General features: G+C 38.0%; 1 protein-coding gene across 1 annotated transcript; it reads left to right on the plus strand.

The window, feature by feature from the left end:
* Nucleotides 1-1,672: 1,672 nt before the first annotated feature.
* On the plus strand, nt 1,673-22,399 carry LOC110264263 (uncharacterized). The gene is made up of 6 exons (XM_021105991.2): nt 1,673-1,874; nt 2,308-2,392; nt 2,490-2,540; nt 2,917-2,996; nt 3,636-3,692; nt 22,140-22,399. Exons 1-6 carry the CDS (start codon nt 1,673-1,675, stop codon nt 22,397-22,399), a joined length of 735 nt encoding a protein of 244 aa, XP_020961650.2.
* The last annotated feature ends 1,179 nt before the right edge of the window (nt 22,400-23,578 follow it).

Here is a 23,578-nt window from a genome sequence, read left to right on the forward strand (position 1 = left end):
GTACAGAGCCAGGTACCTCAGCACCAAACCCCGCAGCTCCTCCCAGCAACAGCGATTGCTCTCTGGCAATAGGAACTGTGACCGTTATGCATTCCGTGATGAGTTGCCTACTTCTGTTGATTGGATGTAGAAGGGCGCTGTCTTCCCCCTTAAGGATCAAGGCCAATGTGGTTAGCACATTAAATTAGGGTTTAATTTTGATGCTCTATAATATTAATTCCCCTAAAAGAATTTGATTTGATGTTTTGGGTTTTGTTGTGAAGGGAGTTGTTGGGCATTCTCAACAATTGCTGTGGTGGAAGGGATCAAATAAAATTGTGAAGGGGGAGTTGATATCTCTGTCAGAGCAAGAGTTGGTGGACTGGTTCTGGTAATGCTTCTAAAATTTTTTTTCTAAACTAGGATTAAGGTCTAAGCTTTGTTATTATAATTTATAATGCTAGATTTGTTCAGAACTTGTTATTATAATTTATAAGGTTGATTTGTTGTTCTGAACTTCTAAATATTGTTGATTTGTTCTCTTTGTTTGTTTCTGATATGTTTTGATTTTAATTACATAAAATGTTGATTTGTTCTCCAAGTTTGGGTCTGATTTATTCTGAATTTAATTAAAATATGTTTTGATTATTGTTGCTTTGTTCTCCTTGTTTGTTTTTTATTTATTCTGATTTTAATTGAAACATGTTATGATTATTGTTGATTTGTTATCCTTATTTGGTTCTGATTTTAATTGTGCAAATTTTGATCTGTTTTAGAGATTTATTTGTTCTTTATCAAATTATGGATTTGGATGGTTTTGATTTGGTGTAATATGATCATCTTTACCGCTTCCTTGTCGTGATACTGAAGGGCAAGGTTTGTTTTTCCCTCTTTTATCTTTCTCAGTGGTAAGATTATTGCTGGTTTTCCTTCTTTATAAGGTGAAAATCCAGTGTGTGATTAAGCTTGATTAAATTTAGCTGGAGCTCATTAATCTTTGTGATCAATTTTGTCCAAATATATTATTAATTTGCTTGTGTATGATTAAACCTTGTTACTTTGTGAAAGAATGAACTAATTAACAGCCTTAATTTGCTTCTGTTTTGCTTGTCATTTAGGTTCACTAATCCATCTTCATTAAACACAATGTAATAAGTGCCTCACTGCCTTGCATGTAATTATTTGTAGTTCTTAATTTATCTCAGAGTTCCACTGACTCACCAATTCCAACCATCAAAACCCTAACTTGGATCCGTACCCTTCAACATGGCTTCTGGTAATCACCTCCTCCTACTTATTTTTCTAATCTGTTTTTTCAATTTTAATAAGCTTGGATTTTTATTTTTTATTTTAGTGCATTGAAAACCCTATCTGAACTAAGCAATGAAGCACTTTCTTGTAATTGTTGAATGTGTATGTGTGTTTTTCAACGTGTCTGTGACGATGCTATTGTTTTGACCAGTTTCAGCAAATGTCAAAATTCATGAAAAAATTGTGAAGCTAAGTAATGCCTATCAAATGTGGATTTTCACAATTATTGTTTATGTACTATAATAATATTGTTGCTTATGTGAATGCTTCATGAAATTACCACCTGAAATTGGAAATTTAGAGAAACTTGAGAAGCTTGATCTTGATGAGACTCAGATCACACATCTGCCAAAAGAGGTCCAGAAGATATTGAGGTTAGAACATGGCTTCAATTGGGGTGTCAGAGATGCTTGAAAACCCCATCAAGTTGAGTGGTGCAGCAAGGTCAGCACCATCAGCTTCTAGCCCTGCCACCTTAGAGACTATGGCTCTCTTTGGTAAGAAGAAGGCAGCACCACCTCCTCCTTCAAAGAAAGCTGTTGTTGCTATCACTCCTGCCAATGATGAACTCGCTAAGTGGTATGGTAAGTGGTTGCTCTTATCTTCACATCCTTTCTTTCTTTTGTTCTTTACCATATCTAATCTAGTTACTAGAAAAACTTCTACATGAACTAGTTTTTATTAAATTACTAGTATTCTTTTAGCGAAAATTCAGTATAGAATATGCAAATAAACTGAGAGAACCAAAGTAGCTAACAAGTCCATAGAGTATAGACATGGTTGTGTTCTTTTGACAATGTAATTTTTTGAAATATGGTATCAGAGAAAGGAAGAGAAGGAACTAACAAAGTTTGACTTAGCAGTAAGAGGATGGTAACTTATTGCTATAGCTTATAATCTCCTAATTAATCATAATTAAGTTCTTGTAATGAGCTAACAAAGTTTTTTTTATATACTCTAGTTGTACAATTTAAGGTAGGAAACTAGTTTCTGATCATTGCTTCCATTTGGTGACAGGTCCTGACAGAAGGATCTTCTTGCCAGAGGGTCTCTTGGACCGATCCAAGATCCCACCATACTTGACTGGAGAAGTGCCCGGAGAGTATGTGGATTCTTCTCTAGCTAGTCTCCTTTGAATCACAAACATTGTGAAACTTTGGCTTGTTTTGCTTAAATTTTTTTTATATTTGTTGATGCAGCTATGGTTATGATCCTTTTGGTCCCAGCAAGAAGCCAGAGGACTTTGCCAAGTATGTCTTAACACTTTTTTTCAAACTTGATATATATCCTTTTGGTCACATTAGTTTATGAACTGCTTTTAATACATTTATTATTTTAAGTATACTGGTTAATCCCTTTTTTCCGATGTTAAATTGCTCTCTAGTATGCTTGGCAAGTAAATCCACTTTATTGAATGGGAATGATCATCTTTCTTGTTCAAGAATTGGTTTCAAGTAGAAAATGAATGTATATATGCATGCATTAAGAGATGAACAAAGAACTATATCTCTGTTCTCTCCTTGTTTAAGTGAATGCTCATTAGCTCAGGAGCTTGTGTTGGAAAATTTACTCATAATTAATGAGACTGAGCTTATATTTATGCAGTATAATTAAATGGTTTTGCAGGATTCTGGCAAAAGTTGAAAACTTTGCTGCTAATTATAATGAGACTGAGCTTATATTTAAAAAATTGGCTTATTTTCTTAATTTTTCTTTTTTGTTTCCTTGGACATAAGTTGGCTTATTAGTCAAGGCAATCAAGTTTATGTATCTATCTTACTTGTATATGTTCACTTTTAGTTGCTAGAATTCCTTAGTTATTTTTCCATATTTCAGGCTTTGGCATCGTACCTCGTTAAACTTCATGCAGAATGTAGTTAATGGAAACCAGAGTCCTGTAATAGCTGTTACCAAAGGATGCCAGGTGAATTTTTTCAGTTGATAGTTTATTTAATGCTTTATTGTCATAATGAGTTCTTCCTTATTCCTTCCTCCAACTACTTGGAACTTCTCGCAAATGCCTTGGACCGTGAAAATTGGTCACTGGTTCAATTCATGTCATCTTCTTACAGTGGATATGGCACCTCCAGCTTGCAACAAGTAAACAACTAAACTATTCCTGATTTTACCATTCTTGTGACTGTTGCTCTAGAATATTACATTACAATTTTCAATTTAGTGTAGTACCACTAACGATTAGCTCAAGGAATTATCTTTTGTAGGTAAAAAAGTTCACAAATCTTCCAGAAACAATTATGTATGATCTAAGGAAAGGATGTTTAAGAGGGCGAGAGGAAGGAGGAACAACAAAGGAAATATAATTTAAGTTGTATTGTTTCTATTTTTTTTTTTTCAATTTTTAGTTATAGAATTTGAACTCGAGATTTATTTTGTATTTGAGTGTTAGTTTTTTAATGTATAAAACAATTATCGCAAAAATTATATCACTAATTATTGTTTGATTTATGTTGTACTAAAAATTGCATACTATATTTATAGGTTTGGTAATAAAAATAGGATTGAAAATTTATATTTTGCAGGTAAAAATAAGAAAAAGAATTTTTTTTTAAATTTTATAAGGCTATTGTCACGCTTTTAAAGTGTAGCTGTATAACTGGGTATCGCCACGCTTCAAAAAAGTGTAGCCATATCTTTCCCTATCGGCACGTTTTTAAAGAGTACCCAAAATAAACATTCTGGGACGTTTTAAAAGCGTGGCGATATGTGCACCTTTCGGTACGCTTTTTAAGCGTACCTATAGGTTAAGACCTATGGCCACGCTTTTTAAGCGTGGTAAGAGATGAAAGCATGCCAACAAAAAAGTGTGCCGATAGATCCACAAAAGCGTGGCGATAGAGCAACCGGCACGCTGGCATATGTGACCCTTTCAAAAGCATACCAAAAGCTCAAAAAGCGTGGCGAAAAGCTATCGGCACACTTTTAAAGCGTGGCAGAAACCTTATTTTCTTGTAGTGAATCCTCGTAAGCAAGCTAGTAACCCCCCTTCCAACTCACATGGAATTTGGCCTTCATCAACCAAGTTTGATGAATACAAGGCTAAGATGTCATTTCCTCAGAAGCTCTGTTAAGAGGAAAGGGATAAATAGTTTGCCCGCTTTGCACAGTATCTCAAGACATTAGAGATAAAGATCCCTTTTGCAGAAGCTCTTGAATAAATACCTTCTTATGAAAAGTTCATGAAGGACATTCTAAGTCATAAGAAGGATTAGAGAGAGACACAAACAGTCCTTCTCATTAAGGAATGCAGTGCAGTCATTCAAAATAGCTTGCCAGAGAAGCTTAAGGATCCTAGAAGCTTTATGATACCATGCACTCTAGGTGATGCTTGTACAAGGACAGCTCTATGTGACCTTGGGGCAAGCATCAACCTCATACATACTTCTTTAATAAAGAAGCTTTGTTTGACTGCTGAAGTCAAATCAACCCGCATATGCCTTCAACTTGCTGATGGGTCTATTAAAATACCATTAAGAGTAATTGAAGACATGATTGTTAGGGTTGGACCCTTTTCCTTCCCCACTGATATTGTTGTGTTGGACATGGAGGGGCACAAGAGTGCATCCCTTATCCTAGGAAGACCCTTCCTAATTACAGGACGAACCCTTATTGATGTTGAAAAAGGGGAAGTAACCCTGAGAGTCAATGAGGAAAAGTTCGTACTGAATGCTGTCAAGGCTATGTGGCATCCAGACATTCCTGAGGAATGCATGAACATTGACCTTATTGATTCCCTAGTGGAAGAGGTCAACATGGCCGAAAGCCTCAAGGAAGGGCTAGATGATATCCTTGATGATAGCCAACCTAATTCACAGGAACCTCTGAAAACCTTTGAGAAAAAGGAGAAGCCTCCAAAGCTTGAGCTTAAGCCACTACCATCCTCCCTAAAATATGCATTTATGGGAGATGGAGATACTTTTCCTGTGATCATAAGCTCTACACTAAAGCCACAGGAAGAAGAAGCACTAATCCAAGTGCTTAAAACACATAGGACCGCCCTTGGACGGACTATAAGTGACTTTAAGGGCATTTTCCCAGCCTGATGCATGCATAAAATCTTGTTGGAGGATAATGCCAAACCAGTGGTACAACCACAGAGGCGTTTGAATCCAACTATGAAGAAAGTAGTATAGAAGGAAGTCACTAAACTCTGGGAGGCTGGGATCATTTATCCCATTTACCAGGCAGCAAGCCCAGAAACTCATGTATGATGTAAAATATTACCTATGGGATGAGCCATACCTCTTTAAGAGATGCTTGGATGGAATAATCCGACGCTGTGTGTCTGAAGAAGAGGCACAGGGAATTCTATGGCATTGCCATGACTCTGACTATGTAGGACACTTTGGAGGTGAGCGGACAGCCACTAAGGTACTCCAAAGTGGCTTTTACTGGCCTACTCTCTTCAAAGATTCTAGAGAGTTTGTTCGTAACTGTGATAGTTGCCAGAGGGCTGGCAATCTTCCTCATGGTCACAGCATGCCTCATCGAGGAATTCTAGAGATTGAGTTGTTTGACGTATGGGGCATAGATTTCATGGGACCATTCCCTCCTTCATACTCAAACACCTACATCCTTGTGGCATTAGATTATGTGTCTAAATGGGTTGAAGCAATAGTAATGAGAGGATAATTTATACCCTTTTTTGCATTGTTTTTACATAGTTTTTAGCATGTTTTAATTACTTTTTATTATATTTTTATTAGTTTTTATTCAAAAATCATATTTCTGGACTTTACTATGAGTTTGTGTATTTTTCTGTGATTTCAGGAATTTTCTGGCTGAAAATGAGGGACCTGAGCAAAAATCTGATTTAGAGGCTGAAAAAGGACTGCATATGTTGTTGGATTCTGACCTCCTTGCACTCGAAGTAGCTTTTCTGGAGCTAAAGAAGCCCAATTGGAGCGTTCTCAATTTCGTTGAAAAGTAGACATCCAGGGCTTTCCAGAAATATATAATAGTCCATACTTTGCCCGAGGTTTGATGGCCCAAAATGGCGTTCAAAATCAGCCTAAAACATCTTGGCGTAAAACGCCCAAACTGGCACCAGAATTGGAGTTAAACGCCCAAACTGGCACCAAAGCTGGTGTTTAACTCTAGAAAAAGCCTAAGCACGAAAAAGCTTCAATGCTCAGCCTAAGCACACACCAAGTGGGCCCCGAAAGTGGATTTCTGCACTATCTGCACTTAGTTACTCATTTTCTGTAAACCCTAGTTACTAGTTTAGTATAAAAACTACGTTTAGAGGTTTATTTTACATCTTTGATCACTTTGATCTTTGATCAGTTTTATGCTATCATAGACTATTGTACACATTTGGAGGCTAGCCTCACGGCCATGCCTAGACCTTTTTCACTTATGTATTTTCAATAGTGGAGTTTTTACACTCATAGATTAAGGTGTGGAGCTCTGCTATTCTTCATGAATTAATACAAGTACTATTTTTTTTCTATTCAATTCACACCTACTTCTTCTCCAAGATATACTCTCGTACTTAAATCAGTTAAGTCAGAATGAAGGGGTGACCCGTGACAATCACCCAATCTTTGTTACTCGCTAAGCCAAGGTCGCGTGCTTGACAACCACAAAGCGATCTACATGATGTTCAACATAGTCATTGGATGACAGTTGGAGTATATTCTCTTGGGTTTATAATCTAAGATTAGAACCTTCATGGTATAGGCTAGAATTATTGGCAGCCATTCATGGGATCCGAAAAGTCTAAACCTTGTCTGTGGTATTCCGAGTAGGATCCAGGATCTGGAAAGTCTAAATCTTGTCTGTGGTATTTCGAGTAGGATCTGGGAAGGGATGACTGTGACGAGCTTCAAACCTGCGAATGTGGAGCACAAGTGACAGTGTGCAAAAAGACAATGGTCTTATTCTGATACTAGCGGGAACCGACAGATGATTAGCCGTGCGGTGACAGCGCATATGGATTTGTTTTCATCCGAGAGGATCATACAACTTGCCATGGAAGGAAGCCATGCATGTTTGGAGAAGAAGGCAGTAGGAAAGCAGATATTCAGAAGCAATAAAGCATCTCCAAACGCTTATCTGAAATTCCTACCAATGAATTACATAAGTAACTTATTCTTATTTTATATTTTATTTATATTTTAATTATCAAAACTTCATAACCATTTGAATCTGCCTGACTGAGATTTACAAGGATGACCATAGCTTGCCTCAAGCCGACAATCTCCGTGGGATTGACCCTTACTCACGTAAGGTTTATTACTTGGACGACCCAGTGCACTTGCTGGTTAGTTGTGCGAAGTTGTGAAAAAGAGTTGAGATTACAATTGTGCGTACCAAGTTGTTGGCGCCATTGAAATCACAATTTCGTGCACCAAGTTTTTGGCGCTGTTGCCGGGGATTGTTCGAGTTTGGATAAACTGACGGTTCATCTTGTTGCAAAGATTAGGTAATTTTATTTTATGTTTAAGCATTTTATTTTTATTTTAATTTTCAAAAAAATTTCAAAAATAAAAATAAAAAAATAAATTATTCTATGTTCTTCTGAATTTTTAAGAATGAATTCTAGAGTTTCAGATGAGGCTTTTATCATCACAGGAGCTAGTTGATTCCCATCAATTTGGCTGTTGTATGTAATGTCCTGCTGAAGCTTGGCTAGCCATGTCTAATCTTTTTAGACTGAAGCTTTAGACTAACATTGCATGATTCCTGGAATTCTGGTGCGCAGAAATCGTGACGGTTCCATTCCTTGGTAACGGCGTTGAAAACTTTATACGCACGTTCATAATCTTAATTCTTTGTCACAACTTCGCACAACTGACCAGCAAGTGCACTGGGTCGTCCAAGTAATAAATCTTACGTGAGTAAGGGTCGATCCCACGGAGATTGTCAGCTTGAAGCAAGCTATGGTCACCTTGTAAATCTCAGTCAGGCGGATTCAAATGGATATAGAGTTTTAATAATTAAAAGATAAATAAAACATAAACTAGGATAGAGATACTTATGTAATTCATTAGTGAGAATTTCAGATAAGCGTATAGAGATGCTTTCGTTCCTCTGAACCTCTGCTTTCCTGCTGTCTTCATCCAATCATTCCTACTCCTTTCCATGGCAAGCTTTATGTAGGGCATCACCATTGTCAATGGCTACATCCCATCCTCTCTGTGAAAATGGTCCAATACGCTATCACTGCATGGCTAATCATCTGTCGGTTCTCGATCATACTGGAATAGGATTTACTATCCTTTTGCGTCTGTCACTACGCCCAGCACTCGCGAGTTTGAAGCTAGTCACAGCCATCCCTTCCCAGATCCTACTCGGAATACCACAGACAAGGTTTAGACTTTCTGGATCTCAAGAATGGCCATCCATGGGTTCTAACTTATAGCACGAAGATTCTAATATCTCGGACTCGGTCCTCTGTATTAAATATCTAAGAGATATTCATTTTAGCTTGTTTGTATGTAGAACGGAAGTGTTTGTCAGGCACGCGTTCATAAGTGAGAATGATGATGAGCATCACATAATCATCACATTCATCATGTTCTTGGGTGCGAATGGATATCTTAGAATAGGAATAAGCTTGAATTGAATAGAAAAACAGTAGTACTTTGTATTAATTCATGAGGAACAGCAGAGCTCCACACCTTAATCTATGGTGTGTAGAAACTCTACCGTTTGAAAATACATAAGTGATAATGGTCCAGGAATGGCCGAATGGCCAGCCCCCATGAAAGTCTAAGATAGCATAAAAGCTAATCAAAAGTTCCCCTTACAAAGATAGTAAAAAGTCCTATTTATACTAAACTAGTTACTAGGGTTTACAGAAATGAGTAAATAATGCAGAAATCCACTTCTAGGGCCCACTTGGTGTGTGCTTGAGCTGAGCATTGATATTTACACGTGTAGAGGTCTTTCTTGGAGTTGAACGCCAGTTTGTAACCTGTTTCTGGCGTTTAATTCCACTTTGCAACTTGTTTCTGGCGTTTGACTCCAGAATGCAGCATGGAACTGGCATTCAACACTAGTTTACGTCATCTATCCTTAATCAAAGTATGGAATATTATATTTCTAGAAAGCCCTAGATGTCTACTTTCCAACGCAATTGAGAGCGTGCCATTTGGAGTTCTGTAGCTCCAGTAAATCCACTTTGAGTGCAGGGAAGTCAGAATCCACCAGCATCTGCAGTCCTTCTTCAACCTCTAAATCTGATTTTTGCTCAAGTCCCTCAATTTTAGCCAGAAAATACCTGAAATCACAGAAAAATACACAAACTCATAGTGAAGTCCAGAAATGTGATTTTTATTTAAAAAATAATAAAAATATACTAAAAACTAACTAAATCATACTGAAAACTATGTAAAAACAATGCCAAAAAGTGTATAAATTATCCGCTCATCAAATTACTATTAAAAATTTTGAATTTATTTATTTTCTTCTTCTCCAATTAATTTTCGAAAAATTACAAAAAAATTTCATAAAATCATAAAAACCAAAAATTTTGTGTTTCTTGTTTGAGTCTAGTGTCAAATTTTAAGTTTGGTGTCAATTGTATTTTTCTTATTTTCGAAAATTCATGCACGGTGTTCTTCATTGATCTTCAAGTTGTTCTTGATGATTCTCTTTGTTTGATCTTTAAATTTTCTTGTTTGGTGTCTTTTCTTGTTTTTCATATACATTCTTGAATTATTAGTGTCTAATGAATAAAAATTTTTAAGTTTGGTGTCTTGCATGTTTTTCTTTTCTTAAAAAATTTCAAAAATATGTTCTTGATGTTCATCATGATCTTCAAAGTGTTGTTGGTGTTCATCTTGACATTCAAAGTGTTCTTGCATATCTTTCTTGTTTTGATTCATAATTTTTATGTCATGTTTCATTTTGTAGTTTTTCTCTCTCCTCATAAAAATTCAAAAATAAAAAATATATCTTTCCCTTATTCTTCTCATAGCTTTCAAAAATTTGAATTGATTTAGTCATAAAATTTTAAAATTTAATTGTTTCTTATTAGTCAAGTCAAAATTTTCAATTTAAAAATCCTATCTTTTCAAAACTTATTCAAAAATCAAATCTTTTTAATTTCCTTTTCAAATCTTTTTCAAAATAAATTTCAATCATATATTTTTCAAACTTAAATTCAAAATATTTTCTAACTTCTTATCTTTTCAAAATTGATTTTAAAATCTTTTTCAATTAACTACTTGACTTTTTGTTTGATTTTAAAAGTTTACTATTTCAATCATATCTTTTCTCTCAAATTTGAAAACTAAATAAATTAATTACTATTTCTTATCTTTTTCAAATTTTATTTTATTTCTTCCCTTAATTTTCGAATACTAACCAATAGTTAAAATAAAAACAAAAATATTTTTCTTTTATTTTAATTTAAAATTCGAACTCTCTCTCTCTCTCTCATCTCTTTCTATTTATTTATTTATTTACTAACACTTCTCTTCTTCTTATAATTCGAACCCTCTCTCCCTCTCTGTGTTCGAATTATTCATCTTCTCTCTTCTTCATTCTACTCTTCTATTCTTTTACTCACATAAAGGAATCTCTATAATGTGACATAGAGGATTCCTATTCTTTTCTGTTCTCTTCTTTTTCATATGAGCAGGAGCAAGGATAAGAACATTCTTGTTGAAGCTGATCTAGAACCTGAAAGGACTCTAAAGAGGAAGCTAAGAGAAGCTAAAGCACAACACTCTGGAGAGAACCTGACATAATTTTTCAAAAAAGAAGAAGAGATGGCCGAACCCAATAACAATGGTGGAGATGCAAGGAAGATTCTTGGTGACCTTATTGCACCCTCTTCTGACTTCTGTGGAAGAAGCATCTCAATTCCTGTAATTGGAACAAACAGCTTTGAGCTTAAGCCTCAATTAGTTTCTCTGATGCAGCAGAACTGCAAGTTTCATGGACTTCCATTGGAAGATTCTCATCAGTTCTTAGCTGAATTCTTACAAATATGTGACACTGTTAAGACCAATGGGGTTAATCCTAAGGTCTACAGACTTATGCTTTTCCCCTTTGCTGTAAGAGACAGAGCTAGGACATGGTTGGACTCACAACCTAAAGATAGCCTGAACTCTTGGGAAAAGTTGGTCAATGCTTTCTTGGCCAAATTCTTTCCACCTCAAAAATTGAGAAAGCTTAGAGTGGAAGTCCAAACCTTCAGACAGAAGGAAGGTGAATCCCTCTATGATGCTTGGGAAAGATACAAGCAATTGATCAGAAGGTGTCCTTCTGACATGTTTTCAGAATGGAGCATCATATGTGTATTCTATGATGGTCTGTCTGAATTGTCCAAGATGTCATTGGATCACTCTGCTGGTGGATCTCTTCATCTGAAGAAGACGACTGCAGAAGCCCAGGAACTCATTGAAATGGTTGCAAATAACCAGTTCATGTACACTTCTGAAAGGAATCCTGTGAATAATGGGATAACTCAGAAGAAAGGAGTTCTTGAGATTGATACTCTGAATACAATATTGGCTCAGAATAAAATATTAACCCAGCAAGTCAATATGATTTCTCAAAGTCTGACTGAAATGCAAGTTGCATCAGGCAGTACTAAAGAAGCCTCCCCTGAAGGAGAAGCTTATGATCCTGAGAATCCTAGAATGGAAGAGGTGAATTACATGGGAGAATCCTACGGAAACACCTATAATCCTTCATGGAGGAATCATCCTAATCTCTCATGGAAGGATCAGCAGAAGCCTAATCAAGGCTTCAATAACAATAATGATGGGAGAAATAGTTTTGGCAATAACAAAGCTTTTCCATCATCTTCTCAGCAACAGACAGAGAATTCTAAGCAGAGCTACTCTGACTTAGCAACTATAGTCTCTGATCTATCTAAAACCACTCACAGTTTCATGATTGAAACAAGGTCCTCCATTAGAAATTTGGAGGCACAAATGGATCAGCTGAGTAAAAGAGTTACTGAACTCCCTCCTAGTACTCTCCCAAGCAATATAGAAGAGAATCCAAAAAGAGAATGCAAGGCGATAACTATAACCAACATGGCCAAACCTGGAGAGAAAGAAAAGGCAGTGATTTTCAATGAGGAAGACCTCAATGGACGTCCACTAGCCACTAAGGAGTTCCCTAATGAGGAACCAAAGGAATCTGAGGCTCATATAGAGACCATAGAGATTTCACTGAACTTACTGTTGCCATTCATGAGCTTTGATGAGTATTCTTCCTCTGAAGAGGATGAAGATATTATTGAAGAGCAAGTTGCTCAATATATAGGAGCAATCATAAAGCTAAATGCTAAGTTATTTGGTAATGAGACTTGGGAGGATGAACCCCCATTGCTCATCAATGAACTAAATGATCTAGTTCAACTGAAATTACCTCAGAAGAAATAGGATCCTAGAAAGTTCTTAATACCTTGTACCATAGGCACCATGACCTTTGAGAAGGCTCTATATGACCTAGGGTCAGGGATAAACCTCATGCCCCTCTCTGTAATGGAGAAACTAGGGATCTTTGAGGTGCAAGTTGCAAGAATCTAACTAGAGATGACAGACAATTCAAGGAAACAGGCTTATGGACTTGTAGAGGATGTCTTGGTGAAGGTTGAAGGCCTGTACATCCCTACTAATTTCATAATCCTAGACACTGGGAAGGATGAAGATGATTCCATCATCCTTGGAAGAACCTTTCTAGCCACAGCAAGACGTGTGATTGATGTGGGCAGAGGAGAGCTAGTCCTTCAATTGAATGAGGACTACCTTGTATTTAAGGCTCAAGGATCTTCTTCTGTAACCATGGAGAGGAAGCATGAAAAGCTTCTATCAATATAGAGTCAAACAAAGCCCCCACACTCAACTTCTAAGTTTGGTGTTGGGAGGCCATCATTAAGCTCTGAGTCTCTGTGAAGCTCTCTAAGAGCTTCACTGTCAAGCTATTGATATTAAAGAAGCACTTGTTGGGAGGCAACCCAATGTTATTTAATTATATTTTATTATTTTCCATTGTTATTTTATGTTTTCTTTAGGTTGATGATCATGTAAAGTCACAAAAACAATAAAAAATCAAAAATAGAATGAAAAATAGCATTAAAAATAGCACACCCTGGAGGACAAGCTTAACGGCGTTTAAACGCCTGTAAGAATAGCAGAATTGGCATTTAACACCCAGCCTGGTAGTATTCTAGGCGTTAAACGCCAGAATGGGTAGCACTCTGGGTGTTTAACACCAGAAAGGGCTGTCTGGCATCTGGCTGGCGTTAACGCCAGAAATGGGCAGCAGACTGGTGTTTAACACCAAGAAAGGTAGCAGAGCTGGCGTTTAACGCCTGGAAAGGTAGCAGAGCTGGCGTTAAATGCTAGATTTGGCACAGAATGGGCATTTGAATGCCAGAATGGTACAGGGACTCAAATTCCTTAACACCTCAGGATCTGTAGACCACACAGGATCCTTACCTACCCCACTTCTTCTTCTCTCCTCTTTACACCTTTCCATAACACTCTTCCCTAAATACCCTTGACCAATTCCATCATTAACTCTTCCCCAAATACCTTTCACCTATCAAATCCTACCCTCTTCCCCATATTCTCTTCACCACTCACATCCATCCATCATTAAACCCCACCTACCTCACCATTCAAATTCAAACAATTTCCCTCCCAAACCCACCCACACATGGCCAAATACCCCCTCTCTTACCCTATAAATACCCCTTCTCACTACCTTCATCTTCACACAACATACACACTACAACCTACCTTGGCCAAACCTACACCAACCCTCCATCTCCTCCATTTTTTCTTCTTCTACTCTTTTCTTTCTTCTTTTGCTCGAGGACGAGCAAATCTTCTAAGTTTGGTGTGGGAAAAGCTAAAGCTTTTTGTTTTTCATAACCACTAATGACACCTAAGGCCAGAGAAACCTCTAGAAAGAGGAAAGGGAAGACAATTGCTTCCACCTCCGAGTCATGGGAGATGGAGAGATTCATCTTAAAGGTCCATCAAGACCACTTCTATGAAGTTGTGGCCAAGAAAAAGGTGATCCCCGAGGTCCCTTTCAAGCTCAAAAAGAGTGAATATCCGGAGATCCGACATGATGTTCAAAGAAGAGGTTGGGAAATCCTCACCAACCCCATTCAACAAGTCGGGATCTTAATGGTTCAAGAGTTCTACGCCAATGCATGGATCATTAAGAACCATGACCAAAGTATGAACCTGAACCCAAAGAATTGGCTCACAATGGTTTGGGGGAAATACTTGGATTTTAGTCCGGAAAATGTGAGGCTAGCATTCAACTTGCCAATGATGCAAGGATATCCTCACCCTTTCACTAGAAGGGTCAACTTTGATCAAAGGTTGGACCAAATCCTTAGGGACATTTGTGTGGAAGGCACTCAATGGAAGAGAGACTCAAGAGGCAAGCCGGTTCAACTAAGAAGGCTTAAACTCAAGCCCGTGGCTAGGGGATGGTTGGAGTTCATCCAACGCTCTATCATTCCTACTAGCAACCGGTCTGAAGTTACAATAGAACAGGCTATCATGATCCATAGTATCATGAATAGAGAGGAAGTAGAAGTTCATGAGATCATTTCTCTAGAACTCTACAAGGTGGCGGACAAGCCTTCCACTTTGGCAAGGTTAGCCTTCCCTCATCTCATTTGTCACCTATGCAATTCAGCCGGAGTTGTCATAGAGGAAGACATCCTCATTGGAGAGGATAATCCCATCACTAAGAAAAGGATGGAGCAAACAAGAGAGCCCACTCATGGACCTCAACAAGAGTATGAGGAAGTTCCTCATCATGAAATCCCTGAGATGCCTCAAGGGATGCACTTTCCTCCACAAAACTACTAGGAGAAAATCAACACCTCCCTAAGAGAATTGAGTTCCAACATGGGACAACTAAGGATGGAGCACCAAGAGCATTCCATCCTCCTCCATGAAATTAGAGAAGACCAAAGAACCATGAGGGAGGAGCAACAAAGGCAAGGAAGAGACATAGAGGAGCTAAAGCACTCCATAAGATCTTCAAGAGGAAGAACTAGCTGCTATCACTAAGGTGGACCCGTTCTTTAAATTTCCTTGTTCTTTATTTTCTATTTTTCGTTCCCTATGCTTTATGTTTTATCTATGTTTGTGTCTTTATTACATGATCATTATTATCTAGTGTCTATGTCTTAAAGCTATGAATGTCCTATGAATTCATCACCTTTCTTAAATGAAAAATATTTTTAATTGCAAAAGAACAAGAAGTACATGGTTTCAAATTCTATCTTCAGATTAGTTTAATTATTTTGATGTGATGGCAATACCTTTTGTTTTCTGAATGAATGCTTCAACAATGCATATTTTTGAATTTGTTGTTTATGAATGTTAAAATTGTTGCATCTTGAAAGAATAATAAAAAAGAAAAAATGTTATTGATAATCTTAAAAAGTCATAAAATTGATTCCTGAAGCAAGAAAAAGCAGTGAAAAGCTTGAAAAAAAAAGTGGCGAAAAAAAAAAAAGAGAAAAAGCAAGTAGAAAAAGCCAATAACCCTTTAAACCAAAAGGCAAGGGTAAAAAGGATCCAAGGCTTTGAGCATTAATGGATAGGAGGGCCTGCAGGAATAAAATCCTGGCCTAAGCGGCTAAATCAAGCTATCCCTAACCATGTGCTTGTGGCGTGAAGGTGTCAAGTGAAAAGCTTGAGACTGAGCGGTTAAAGTCATGGTCCAAAGCAAAAAGAGTGTGCTTAAGAGCTCTGGGCACCTCTAACTGGGGACTCTAGCAAAGCTTAGTCACAATCTGAAGAGGTTCACCCAGTTATGTGTCTGTGGCATTTATGTATCCGGTGGTAATATTGGAAAACAAAATGCTTAGGGTCACGGCCAAGACTCATAAAGTAGCTGTGTTCAAGAATCAACATACTGAACTACGAGAATCAAAAACACTATCTGAATTCTGAGTTCCAATGGATGCCAATCATTCTGAACTTCAAAGGATAAAGTGAGATGCCAAAACTGTTCGGAAGCAAAAAGGCTACAGGTCCCGCCCATCTAATTGAAGCTAATCTTCATTGATATTTTTGAGATTTATTGTATTTTCTCTTCTTTTTATCCTATTTTGTTTTTAGTTACTTGGGGACAAGCAACAATTTAAGTTTGGTGTTGTGATGAGTGGATAATTTATACCCTTTTGACATTATTTTTCCATAGTTTTTAGTATGTTTTAGTTACTTTTTATTATATTTTTATTAGCTTTTATGCAAAAATCAAATTTTTGGACTTTACTATGAGTTTGTGTGTTTTTCTGTGATTTCAGGTATTTTCTGGCTGAAATTGAGGGACCTGAGCAAAAATCTGATTCAAAGGCTGAAAAAGGACTACAGATGCTATTGGACTCTGACCCTCCTGCAGTTGAAGTGGATTTTCTGGAACTACAGAAGCCCGATTAGTGCACTCTAAATTTCGTAGGAAATTAGACATCTTGGGGTTTCCAAAAATATATAATAGTCCATACTTTGTCTGAGATTTGATGGCCTAAACTGGCGTTAAAAGCCAGCCTAAAATATCTTGGCGTAAAACGCCCAAACTGGCACCAGAATTGGAGTTAAACGCCCAAACTGGCACCAAACCTGGCGTTTGACTCCAGAAACAGCCTATGCACGAGAAAGCTTCAATGCTCAGCCCAAGCACACACCAAGTGGCCCCCAGAAGTGGATTTCTGCACTATCTGCACTTAGTTACTCATTTTTTGTAAACCTAAGTTACTAGTTTAGTATAAATAGCACTTTTTACTATTGTATCTACATCTCTGGATGTTTAGTCCTTAGACAATTGAGTCTGGCCACACAGCCATGCCTAGACTATTTTCTCTTATGTATTTTCAACGGTGGAGTTTCTACACCCCATAGATTAAGGTGTGGAGCTCTGCTGTTCTTCATGAATTAATGCAATTACTACTGTTTTCTATTCAATTCACGCCTACTTCTTCTCCAAGATATACTCTCGTACTTGATTCAGTTAAGTCAGAATGAAGGGGTGACCCATGACAATCACCCAATCTTCGTTACTCGCTTAGCCAAGATCACATGCCTAACAACCACAAAGCGGTCTACATGATTTTCAACGTAGTCATTGGACGACAGCCGGAGTATATTCTCTTGGATACCTAATACATGGACCGAGTCCGTGAGATTAGTATCTTGGTGGTATAGGCTAGAACAATTGGCAGCAATTCTGGGATCTGGAATGTCTAAACCTTGTCTGTGGTATTCCGAGTAGGATCCGGGAAGGGACGACTGTGACGAGCTTCAAACCTGCGAATGTTGGGCACAAGTGACAGTGTGCAAAAGGATCAATGGATTCTATTCCGACGCTAGCGGGAACCGACAGATGATTAGCCGTGCGGTAGCTGTACCTGATATTTTTCATCCGAGACAAAAAATCCGACAGTTGATTAGCCGTGCAGAAATCGTAGAGGACCATTTTCACTGAGAGGATCTTACAGCTTGCCATGGAAGGAAGTAACGCATGGTTTGAAGAAGGCAATAGGAAAGCAGAGGTTCAGAAGCAACAAAGCATCTCCAGATGCTTATCTGAAATTCCCACAAGTGAATTACATAAGTTACTTTATTTTATTTTATGTTTTATTTATCTTTTAATTATCAAAACCTCATAACCAATTGAATCCGCCTAACTGAGATTTACAAGATGACCATAGCTTGCCTCAAGCCGACAATCTCCGTGCGATCAACCCTTACTCACGTAAGGTATTACTTAGATGACCCAGTGCACTTGCTGGTTAGTTGTGCAGAGTTGTGAAAAGTGTGAATCACGATTTCCGTGCACTAGAACTCCACCTACCCCCACCTTCTTCTACCCTACTTTGCTCGAGGACGAGCAAAACTCTTAAGTTTAGTGTTGCAAAAACTTTGCTTTTTGATTTCTACCGCTCCTAAGTATGGAAGAAGAGGATGGAGCAAACTATGAAGCATAGACAATAGCCTGTGCAGTCGCCTCAACAAAGACAAAGGAGTGACATTGAAGAGATCAAGCACTGCATTGGATCCTCAATGAGGAGCACTAGCCACCATCATTCAAGTGGATTCGTTCTCTTTACACCCTTTCCTGTTATTTTTCTATTTTTTGTCTATTTATTTATCTGTTCTCTAGTTCTAATTGCATGATCATTTGCATTGATGTCTTAAAGTTGTAAAATATTTTATATATCTCTCACCTTGCTTAAATATTTTTTTTATTGAAAAGAATTGAGAGATGCATCAATTTTAAGTTTAAAATAAGATTAGTTTAGTTATGTTGATGTGGTGTCATTTGCTTTTGTTTTCTGAATGTATGAAATAAACAGTGCATGTTTGAAGTTGAAATTTTAGAATGTTGGCTCTTGAAAGAATAAGAAAAAAGGAAAAATATTATTGATAATCTGAAATATTTGAAAATTGATTCTTGAAGCAAGAAAAAGCAGCAAAAAGCAAAAGAAAAAAATTATTATGCATGCAAAAAAGAAAGAAAAAAATGGCAAAAAGAAAAAAAAAGCAGAAAAATCCATTACTGCCCAAAAATGCAGGAAAAGGAGGGCAGATTAAAGAAGCCAGTAACCCTTTAAACTAAAAGGCAATGGTAGAAGGACCTAAGGCTTTGAGCACTAATGGATAGGAGGGTCCAAAGGAATAAAATCCTGGCCTCAGCGGCTAAACCAAGCTGTCCCTAACCATGTGCTTGTGGCATGAAAGTGTCAAGTGAAAAGCTTGAGAATGAGCGGTTAAAGTCATGGTCCAAAGCAAAAAGAGTGTGCTTAAGAACTCTGGACACCTCTATTTGGGGACTCTAGCAAAGCTGAGTCACAATCTGAAAAGGTTCACCCAGGTAAAGTGTCTGTGGCATTATTGTATCCAGTGGTAATACTGGAAAACAAGGTGCTTAAGGTCACGGCCAAGACTCTGAAAGCTGTGTTCAAGAATCAAAATAAGCTTAATTAAGAGAATCACTAATATCATCTGGTTTCTGAGTTCCTAAAAATGCCAACCATTCTAAGTTTCAATGGATAGTGAGATGGCAAAACTTTTTAGAAGAAAAGAGCTACCAAGTCCTGCTCATCTAATTGTAACTAAGCTTCATTTAAAACTTAGAGATTTATTGTATCTTAATTTTCTTTTTAACCTACTGTGTTTTTAGTTGCTTCGGGACAAGCAACGGTTTAAGTTTGGTGTTGTGATGAGTGGATATTTTATACGCTTTTTGACATCACTTTCATATAATTTTTAGTAGTTTTTATTTAGTTTTTATTGAGTTTGTATAGGTTTTAGTGTTAAATTCATATTTTTGGATTTTACTATGAGTTTTTGAGTTTTTGGACAATTTTAGGTATTTTCTGGGTGAAATTGAGGAGTTGGAGCAGAAGTCTAATTCAGAGATAGAGAAAGCACTGCAGATGCTGTCTGGATATAACCTGCCCGCATTCAGAAGAGCTTTTCTGGAGCTACAGAAGTCCAAATAGAGAGCTCTCAATGGATATGGAAATCTGACTTCCAGATCTTTCCAGCAATATATAATAGTCCATACTTTGCTTCGGATTAGAAGGCCCAAAACTGTTGTCCAACGCCAGCTTCCTGCCCTCATCCAGGCGTCCAGCGCCCAAAGAGGAGAGCCCAGCGCCCAAAAGGCTCAGAGAGGACCCCCTAGCTGGCGTTCCACACCCAAAGAGACTCATAGAACTTGGATCTCATTAAAGCTCAGCCCAAACACTCACCAAATTGGCCTCAGAAGTGGATTTTAGCACTAAATAGATTATTTTACCCTTACTAGTCATTAGTTTAGTATTTAAAGGATTTAATTCATGTATCACAGACATCTTCAGCCCTATTTTCGTTTTCACCATTGTATTTTACTTTCAGTATGAGTTTCTAAACCTCCTAGGTTAAGGGGAGGAGCCCTGCTGAGTCCTATGAATTAATAAAAAGTATTACTTTCAGTATTCGTTCTTCATCAATATGAATGCGTTGAACTGGCATAGGGTTATCATATTCTACATGGGTTCGGAGTGTGTCTTTCATCAGACAATGATGAACCACCAACTTGAATACACGTCTCTCAGATTGCTAATCCACGACTTCGATGGGGGACTTCTTGAGACATCAGTTCAGCCGATTTACGGGGAGATTAGGGTCTCTGTGGTAGAGGCTAGAATCCTAAGAAGCTTCCCGTTCAATCAGAATGGATCTGCACTAAATCTGGGGTTCAGATCTGGAGGAGTATTGGCAGCTGCTCAAACCAGTGTCAATCATATACATCCTGCCGTTGAAGAAATCACTCACAAGCAAGGAGAGCAGTAGTACCAGAGTTAATTCAGAAAGACAAACCAACTCCAACTCTCAACTCTATTCCTATTACGTAATCCAATTGGTTTTACCCCTTTCAGACATTTTTCCTACAACTCTATTCCTATTCTTATAATTAAACATTGTAATTCCATCTTTCAAATCAACAACCTTCTGCAAGAACGAAAATAACCATAGCTTGCTTCAAACCACAATCCTCGTGGGATCGAACCTGACTCGCTCAGGTATTACTTGGATGACCCAGTGCACTTCTGGTACAGCTGTACGAAGGTGTGGGGATTCGTGCACTAACGGTCAAGTTACACTCCCAATTCATTATAATGAAGAACGAAGATACATCTTAGAATGGAATCAAGCCTAGATTGAAATAGAATAATGATATTATTAATCCATAAGAATCAACAGAGCTCTTAACCTTAACCTAGGAGGTTAGTAACTCATAACTTACAGAAAATAGTAATGTATTCGAAAATATGGCATAAAGTCCTTGAACAAGGGTGATCCTTGTTCTATATATACTAATCTAATAACTAAGGATTACAGAAATAAGATAAACTAGTCTTGTAGTGCGAAAATCCACTTTCCAAGCCCACTTGGTGAGTGTTTGGGTTGAGCTTGAGTGAAGCCACGAGTTGGTACTGCATCTTGGGCATTGGACACCTGCTTTGGACTCCTGAATGGGCCTTAGATGCCAGCTGCTCCCTTTTGGGCTTTGGACGCTAGGAATAGGGTTGGTGGCTGGCGTTGAACGCCAGTTTTGGGTCTTCATTTCCATAGCCATTGAGAGCGCACCATTTGGACTTCTGTAGCTCTAGAAATCCTCCTTCAAGTGCATGGAGGTTAGAATCTGACAGCATCTGCAGTCCTTTCTCTGTGTGAATCAAACTTTGCCAAAACTCCTTATTTCAGCCAGAAAATACCTAAAATCATCAAAAAAACACACAAACTCAAAGTGGAATCCAAAAATATAAATTTTGCACTAAAACCTATGAAAATACAATAAAACTTAAAGAAAACATAATAAAAACTATATGAAAATGATACCAAAAAGTGTATAAAATATCCGCTCATTAGGTATTGACTTTATGGGACCTTTTTCTCCCTCATACTCAAATACTTACATACTAGTAGCTATGGATTATATGTCCAAGTGGGTGGAATCAGTGGCCTTGCCCACCAATGATGCTAGAGTCGTGCTGAGCTTCTTGTGGAAATATATTTTCAGCTGGTTTGGTGTCCCAATGACACGGATTAGTGATGGTGGAGGCCACTTCTGCAATAAATAGTTGGACTCGCTACTGCAGAGATATGGAGTCCATCGTAAAGTGGCAACCCCCTATCACCCTCAGACAAGGAGACAGGTTGAAGTCTCCAACAGGGATATCAAGAAGATCTTGGAGAAGACTGTAAGTACTTCATGGAAGGACTGGGCAAGGAAACTTGATGATGCTCTTTGGACATACCAGACTGCTTTCAAGACTCCTATTGGAATATCCCCATAACATTTGGTTTATGAAAAACCCTGTCACTTGCCAGTGGAGTTGGAGCATAGAGCATATTGGGCAACAAAGTTTCTGAACTTTGATGCCAAAGCTGCAAGAGAGAGGAGGCTGCTCCAACTGAATGAGCTTGATGAGTTCAGAAACTCTGCTTATGAGAATGCCAAGATCTACAAGGAAACTACCAAGAAGTGGCATGATAAAAAGATAGCCACAAGAGTGTTTGAGCTAGGCCAAAAGGTGCTATTATTCAATTCTCGGCTCAAGCTCTTTCCTGGAAAGCTGAAGTTCCAGTAGTCAGGACCTTTTGCGATAAACAGAGTGTCCCCTTATGGTCAAGTGGAACTTCAAGAAGAAAATTCAGATAGAAGGTTCACAGTCAATGGCTAGAGGGTAAAGCACTATCTTGGAGGCGATATTGATCACCAGAGGTCCACTCACACGTTGACTTAGCAGCACTGACTGTCAAGCTAGAGACGGTAAAGAAGCGCTTGTTGGGAGGCAACCCAACCCTGAGTATCCTTTAATTTTTCTTTCAATTTGATTTTCATTAATTTTTGGTTTTTTTCCATAGTTTTCCCTAGTTTTTTGAGGATAATGGTCATGCAAAGTGTCTAGAACAGGAGCGGAGGACTCTGGAGGAGAAACAGAGCCCCCTGGGGGGCATTACACTCGAAGGCTCTGGAACTGAATGTAACGGCCTAACTCCCAGCATGTCATGATCATACTAAAAGCTGAACGTTACCAACTTGTTTTCCCCATATGTAATAATAATTAATAACTATAAGCCTGTTCGTTGTTAACACCTTGTGAGCTTACGTGTATATTTTTTTAAAAAACAATAGTAGTTAAAAAAGTTAGATACGTTCAATGTAATGAGGAATAACAAACACACACATATATAGAACAATAGGAAGCAGTATATGAAACATCACATTATAATACACATCATGATACAAGAGTAGCTCAGTTAAACAAGTACTAGACTAAAATACAGCATCTCTTAGTTAGTGACTCATTTAATTTATACATATATATACATAAGATGTCCCAGGGCCTGGCCTATCCAAAAGCCCCTAAGCTGGAAACTAGGCTAGCCTAACTCTATGATATGCCTATTTCCTCTAAGAATGCTAGCAAAAGTGAGGGAGACACTCTAAGGTATCAGAGTTAGACTAGACGTCCTAAAAAGTCTCCTCATCTCTGATCCAAAAGCCTCTCACAGACAACCATTGGGCAGGTGGTGATACCTGCTCGCTGATGCCTCATCTGGCTCATCACCTCTAGAAGAGATATCTATGATCTCAGGGTCCTCCTCAGGTTGTATCCAAGAAAGAGGAAAGTCAGAGGGAATATCAGGATCGAAGAAAGGTGTAGTAATAGGACACTGAAAAGGTCTAGCATGTACTACATAATTACGTATGGCACTAGCCTTGGCATTTGGCACTAGGCACCTCGTAAACAGTGATAAGACCC

The sequence above is a fragment of the Arachis ipaensis genome, chromosome B7 (assembly GCF_059453495.1).
Source record: "Arachis ipaensis isolate K30076 ecotype BB chromosome B7, ASM5945349v1, whole genome shotgun sequence".
Lineage (NCBI taxonomy): Eukaryota > Viridiplantae > Streptophyta > Magnoliopsida > Fabales > Fabaceae > Arachis > Arachis ipaensis.

Bases quoted from the DNA above. Each gene is read 5' to 3' on its own strand.
- LOC110264263 (XM_021105991.2), top strand. From the start codon at position 1,673: ATGGCTTCAATTGGGGTGTCAGAGATGCTTGAAAACCCCATCAAGTTG. The intron at 2,997-3,635 runs ATTTTTCTTTTT...TGTTTCTATTTT, and splicing joins AAAATTGGCTTATTTTCTTA to TTTTTTTTCAATTTTTAGTT. The intron at 3,693-22,139 runs GTTAGTTTTTTA...GTCACTTGCCAG, and splicing joins GATTTATTTTGTATTTGAGT to TGGAGTTGGAGCATAGAGCA.